At 35.8% G+C, this 6,766-nt stretch overlaps 1 protein-coding gene across 1 annotated transcript; it reads right to left on the bottom strand.

The window, feature by feature from the left end:
• Positions 1-3,498: 3,498 nt before the first annotated feature.
• Positions 3,499-5,600, bottom strand: LOC133872002 (heterogeneous nuclear ribonucleoprotein 1-like). Its single transcript, XM_062309505.1, has 2 exons — positions 5,262-5,600; positions 3,499-4,763 (listed from the first exon to the last, which is right to left on the bottom strand). The coding sequence occupies exons 1-2, from the start codon at positions 5,481-5,483 to the stop codon at positions 3,987-3,989; spliced, it is 999 nt and encodes a 332-aa protein (XP_062165489.1). The 5' UTR covers positions 5,484-5,600; the 3' UTR covers positions 3,499-3,986.
• Between the last annotated feature and the right edge of the window lie 1,166 nt (positions 5,601-6,766).

A 6,766-nucleotide genomic window follows, 5' to 3' on the forward strand; every position in this document is an offset into this window, starting at 1 on the left:
GATTTCTTTGTTGTTTTTCAACTTTCTTGAAAATTTAAGCTGACATTATGGTAAGAAAGGTTAAAATATTGATTAATTTTTTTTTTTTTTTATTGCCTTAAATTTTTAGGGTAATTACCTTTTTCCCCATGAACTATCAAAAAATGCGCGATGCCCCCATGAATTATCAACTCGACTAAAATAGAGCATTCAACTACCAAAGACAACTATTTTCTCCATTTCCATCAGTTAGAGGGGTTAAAAGAAACAGTCAACGGGTTATGTGCCGTTTTACATGGGGGCATGTTGGAAGATGGTGGTAGTTCATGAGGGAAAAGATGAAGAAAATGAGGGTAAAACGGCGTGTGACGGTCACGTGACCCGTTGATCGTTTGTTTTAACCTCTTTGACTGACGGAAGGGGAGAAAATGGTTGTCTTTGGTAGTTGAATGCTCTATTTTGGTCGAGTTGGTAGTTCATAGGAGCATCGCGCATTTTTTGGTAGTTAATGAGAAAAAAGGCAATTACCCCCAAATTTTTAGAATAAATAATAATTTAATATGAAATAGAGATTTCATATTATTAACATGGTCAATCATTGGTCCTGAGTACAAATGACTTTGTCTTTGTCCGAGCAAACAATGTAGCTCCATGCTAGAATATTCCTGACTATTATACGTTCTTTATTTTCTAACAAGAAACAAACAATGTGATTTATCTTTGACGGTGTAGTGTAATTGTTTGAATCGTTCAATCGGAAAATGGGTAGCAATTGATTGGATTGGGTGCAATTCGGGTCACAGTGAAGTCAAATTTGTGGGATCTTAATTTCTTATTATTCCTTGTTCAAAGAGGAAAGGGCGTGAAAAATAATAAAGAAATAGTGAAAATAACTTTCTTGCCCGAGCAGAGGAGTGCAAACAACGAATAAAGCCCTATTGGCAAAGGCGGAACGAATTGGGAGACAGAAATCCTCCCAAAATTATTAAAAACAACTAAATTTTTTAAAAATTCTCTTAAATTTTATAATTTTTTTTTATTATTATTATTGAGTTTAACCCCCCAAAATTAATTTCTTACCCCTTACAGATTTTTATTTTTTACTTCCGTCCTCCCTCATCTCATATCTTGGTACTTCCCTTGCCCACAGGTGAGCCTCCTGCTTGGATAAAGCTCTCTTCTACTAAAACAAAAAGCCTCTCTCACATACCTTTGCCTAAAAAGAAAAGGATAAGCGGAAATCCATGAATCAATTTGTGACAGCATTCTCGCACAGGAATCGGGCATTGCAGCGGATCCCAATCCCCTAGCACAAAATTGCCTAAAACCGACCTACCTGACCAAATAAAAATTAAGTTGTCCAACCATTTATCTGATTATGTTAATCTCAAAAATGGTATTTCAAAATCACCTATCCGAATTTTCTCAAATTTGAACAAATAATTGTAAAAGATCCTTATCCAGAGGTTAAGGCGGGGTTGAGCGAAAATTGCTGACCTTAGACAAACTTGCTTCTTGTTCTTTTGAATGCGTAATTTGTAAGAATCAATGGATATGAAAGTTTAAATGATTTAAATACAATCACGGTGTATTTAATTCTAGACCTAGCAACAGAGAGCTGACTTTCTCATCAGGGAACGAGCAGCCAACTAACTTTTAAGGTCCTTCAACTTAATCAGATGGCACACAAGCAGCTCCAGAAAAGTTTAATTTATCACCAAGCAGTAATACAAATAATGAATAATTAAAGAAAGTACCACCAGGCCAGGCTTATGTAACTTAGCAAAAGTAAAAAATAATTGTAATCCTTTCAAGCATCTTTATATACAGATGGTAAAATCGAGGTCAGGGGTTGCTCATTAAATAATTTTATACTGTTTCTTGGTGTCTAAGGCATCAATTGCAAGGGAACCCTAGGCCAATTTTCAACCTGCTAAATTTACAAATATTGCAGTTTTATTCAACTCTCTAAAGACAAATTAAAACATGCCCATGCTCCACTTTATAAACACATGCAATCTGCTGCCAACGTAATTAGAGCATCTCCAATAGTAATGGCTATTTTAACTATTCAAAATACACATTTTTCTATTTTAACAACCAATTTTTCAATACAAACAGTAACAGATGTCCTATTACACTATTTTCTTGAAATATTATTTTTTTCAGTTTTTTTTAATTATTGTTTGTTAACCCTCGTTTTCTTCCCCACTCTCTCTCTCTCTCATCTTCAGAGACCCTTCTGGGTCTTCTGTAATGTGCTATTTATTTGAGAGAGAGAGAAGAATAATAAAATGCTTCACTGTGCTACAGTAAACTTGTGAAAGTTCACTGTAGCAAAATTTCTATTTTGAAGCATCTCTTGAAGACAAAAAAAAATAGCTCGTAATAACTAAATATATATTATCAGCCCTTTAAAGCATCTGCTGGATATGCTCTTAGTTCTTTGCAAAAACAAAACTTCCAGAAAATTTTGTAATACAAATATAAAACAAACCAGATCATAAAAAATTAGAGGTGCAATCAAAACAAGCCAAGGACTGCTTAAAAAATGTATACAAGAACCAGCTACCAAGAACCAATTTATGATGTTTTTGCTACTACCAAATATGAGATAAAAGGATGTGATAACATTCCCTACCAAAACAGAGAGCCCACAAAACAAAACAAAAAAATCTTCCCTCAATTATTTGAATTTGATAGCATAACCTAATAGGAATGGTTTAATTAATTGGCACAAGCCTTCTAAACCCATCTATATACGGTCTCAAAGAAATAAAGCTATAATGATAAATGACAATATGCAGATAACGAATGCAAGCAGATATAACTGCAAAAATCATAAACAGAGTACCACATATTTATATCAAATACCAATATTTCATTTATGGTTCATTTGAATGGAAGAATTTCAAGAGAATGATTTGGATTTCAATTTTTTTATTCAAATGGCTTGAATGAAGTATGTAAAGGACAAATTTGAAATGACCAGGCGTAAGATGTTATTTCAAACTCATAACACAAACAATTTGTGGAAACAAAACTCTCTTTTTTCTCTAACTCAGACCAATCATGTATTGTTAACACTCGTATCAAACAGTTTATACTAAAATTTGCTACTCAAATCCCTTGATTTTAAATGCTCACATCCAAATGCAACCTTAAATTAAGACACTAGATACTTCTAAAAATCTATGGGTTTTTTGGTCGTTTCCTAAAGCTGCCACCCTCAAAAATCCCTTCCTAGCTTCGTCCCTGATCAATAACACAGGAAATCCTTTAGAAAAGTCCCTTTTAATTTTAACAACGCCTTGCATATGCATAAAGCATGCAGTTTTTCATACACAATCTTTAAAACGTACTCGAAACATTCAAACTCGATAATCCTCGCGCACAAGAATAGAATATGCATTTTGAAAAGCAAATCAATGCTCTCTATCATATTCCTTTTTTTCCCCTTTTCTTTTATAAGGGACTCAATGCAGAACATGACAAAAAAAAAAACAAAAAAACAAAACAAAAACAAAAAAAACAAAAGATTTTAATGAGCATGCAAGTGCTTTACATTCAACGTTCACAATCGCATCACTATTCTAGCAGGTACTAGGTAGTTAGAGAAGAAAAACACAAAGGACTTGAATGCGATTATATTACAGAAGACACAATCCTGTACCAATGAATCATTAAAGCAAGAGATGACACACAGCAAGCAGCATGTCCAATAAAGGACATCTGAACAATGATGGTTTAATCTACTTACCATAAGAAACAATGATAAATAATCGCCCAGCCCCAACAGTAATGTATTTACTAACTTCTCAATACCCACCAAAGACGTGCAGGGAGTTCAACTAGAATTACCTACAGGGTTAGGCTCAAATCATCCATCCAGATTCTTTTGGCTTTCTTGCTAAAACTAGGCACCATTGCTTCCCTTCAAACCTGAAGATTCAGCAGCTGACATTCACTCTTAAACACGAAGAAGTGTTGCATCAGCTGGCAATTGTTCATTGCCACCAAGAACCCGATTCGCTTTCCAATTCACTACGCCCAACAATCCCATTATATCCACCTGCAGCCATACCTACACCCCCAACCCCCCCAGTAAAGTAGGCAGGATAAATGGAAGCACTTCCTTGAGGCAAAGGGAAAGCCCCAGCACCAATCACCCGGGGGCCATACCAAGGATTTCTAGGGGCGAGTGGAGCAACCACAGAACCCACACCACCAGATCCTCCTGTAGGGTACCAACCACCATAAATATTTGCTCCATAAAGAGAGCCTCCACCACCACTAAACCCAGGAAATGGCGCATAACCGGGGAGAATCCAATATCTGAGACTATAAGGAGGGTAACTGCCAGGAGACCCTCTTCCACCCTCAATTCTCGTGTTAAAACCACTGTCACTACCGTTATTTGCCTCTTTTGGCACAGCCCTCTTGACCTCCACAAGCCTACCATTCAGCTCATGAAAGCTATTCTGCATAACATTCTCCACGGATTCCTCTGAATCAAAGGTGATAAAGCCAAAGCCCCTAGGCCGATGGGTTGTGCTGTCATGCATGACCACTACATCTGTTACCCTACCAAACCTCTCAAAGTAATTCTTAAACTCCTCCTCAGTTAGACTAGCTGACAAACCCCCTACAAAAATCTTTTTAGTCCTAAACTGATTATCGCCATTGTCAGTACTACTACTCTTACTCAATCCCCTATTCTGTGGTTGGTTTTGGTGTTGTTGTTGTTGTTGTTCACTTCTGGGTATTGCTTTTTTCACTTCTACCTAAAAAATCAAGGAAATAACAGTAAATTACATAACCCAGAAAATAGATACATACATTAAAGCTCTGTCAATTTTTTTATTTAAAAAAAAAATGTAATTTTGTTGAGGAATCGTATAAAAAAAACGAAAGAAAGAAAAAGAAAAAGAAAGGGATGTTCCACTCCTTTGCACGCAACTGACCTCAGCTATCCCAACTAATTGGAGTCGGAGGCAAGTGCCTTTTTTTTTCACAAAAACATCAGCGACAATAATAATTATAAAAAATGGTACAGTTTTTTCAAAAATTTGTGCAAGATAGCGAGAACAATTTGTAGTATAAAGAGCAAACCCTTGAAACTGTGCACACAAAAGACACTCACGCAGTTATCCGAATCTCTTCGAAAGTTGTCCTATTTTCTCAGTAACCAAACAGAGTGTGGACACTAACAGCTCTACCGCCAAATTTAAGAACAGGAAAAAAAAAAAACAAACAACAAAAAACAAAGCACATGAACTGACCGTTTTTCCCTGTATAACATGCGAGTCTTGAAGGGCTTTATCAGCTGCAGAGGGATCAGAAAACCAAACGAATCCAAACCCTCTAGAATTCTTGGTGACCCGGTCCTTCGCAATCGACGAGCCCAGTACGGTGCCGTACTTTTCGAAATGTCGCTTCAGAGTGTCGTCGCTTGTCACCCGAGAGATTCCTCCGACGAAGAGCTTGGCTTCATCAGAGTCCATTGATCCGCTCCCAAAGGCCAAAACCCTAAAACCCTAGAGAACTTGTCTAGCAAGAGAGCTACTTCTCTAGGGATTCTATCAGAAAAGACTCGCACACTCGCACGCACGCTCGCTCGCATGCACGCTCGCTCGCATGCACACAGTCAACAGTCAACGGCAAGGTTGATTACAGAAACCTAAGGTCCAGTGATTCGGATCCAATAGCTATCCAATACGACATTTATGGGCTGGGCTGGGCTCGTTATGAGCTTGTGTTGTAGCAGTTCTTTCATTGCGTGTTTTGTGTATGGGCCTCAGCCTATTCTACTGTATTGGGCCTGCTTTTGAAAGTTGGCACAACAATATTTTGAAAATGTGTATACAAGTTATCATAATATGGCTTAGGTATATGTTTATGACTAATGATATATATACCATATTTGATCTCATAATTATCACATCATGCTGATATGACAGTTAAAATCAAATTTTAATTTAATTTAATTTTCTTATTTATTTTAACAATAATTGATCGAATTAGTGGACACTATCACATCAAATTATGAGATAATTATCAGATAAAAATATAGTTCTAACATCACTCATGTTTACGTTACGAAAGAAGCCGGCAAATGCTATGACACAAAACCCTTTTTGTCGTTTATTATTCTTATTTGATGTTAACAAAAGAAATATTTATTTTAATTTTTTTTTCTTTTTAAGAAAATGAAACCATATATCGATTATATTTTTAAAACCCAGCTTATCATTGGTTTAACTTCCTTTCTCTTCCTCCCTCGAAACCATTCACTAATTACGAATGTAGTTGATCTAATCGTTTTTGTATTACTTTATAACAAATTTCAAACTGGCCTAGTTATTCTGGCAATATTGATAAGTGCTCTTTTAGAAATGTACGTGAAAATCACAAGTATTTTAAACAAATATCAGTTTAAAATAGACTAAACAAGATAAATTTTCTCCAATTTATTGAGTGAAGAAAAAAAAAAAAAAAAACTTTGTCCTTCATAAGTTATATATATGGTAAATCACAGGAGCTAAAATAGTGCATGTGTACACGCACATCACGTTAATTTCAATTACAATTTACATGAACATTTGTATATTTTCTTAATTAAAAAATTAACCTAATACCTTGATACCTGGATTCAATCCCAAGATCTCCTCACATGCTGGGTTGCAGCGAAATGCTGAAAAAAGAAACGAGTCATTAGTATAATCATAAGACTGGTCTTATGCGTGCGAATATTCGATAATCGCGCACAAATTATTATTTCAAGGAT

The sequence above is a fragment of the Alnus glutinosa genome, chromosome 6, assembly GCF_958979055.1.
Source record: "Alnus glutinosa chromosome 6, dhAlnGlut1.1, whole genome shotgun sequence".
NCBI lineage: Eukaryota > Viridiplantae > Streptophyta > Magnoliopsida > Fagales > Betulaceae > Alnus > Alnus glutinosa.

Bases quoted from the DNA above. Each gene is read 5' to 3' on its own strand.
- LOC133872002 (XM_062309505.1), bottom strand. From the start codon at position 5,483: ATGGACTCTGATGAAGCCAAGCTCTTCGTCGGAGGAATCTCTCGGGTG. The intron at 4,764-5,261 runs GTCAGTTCATGT...TTGATTTTTTAG, and splicing joins ATGTTATACAGGGAAAAACG to GTAGAAGTGAAAAAAGCAAT.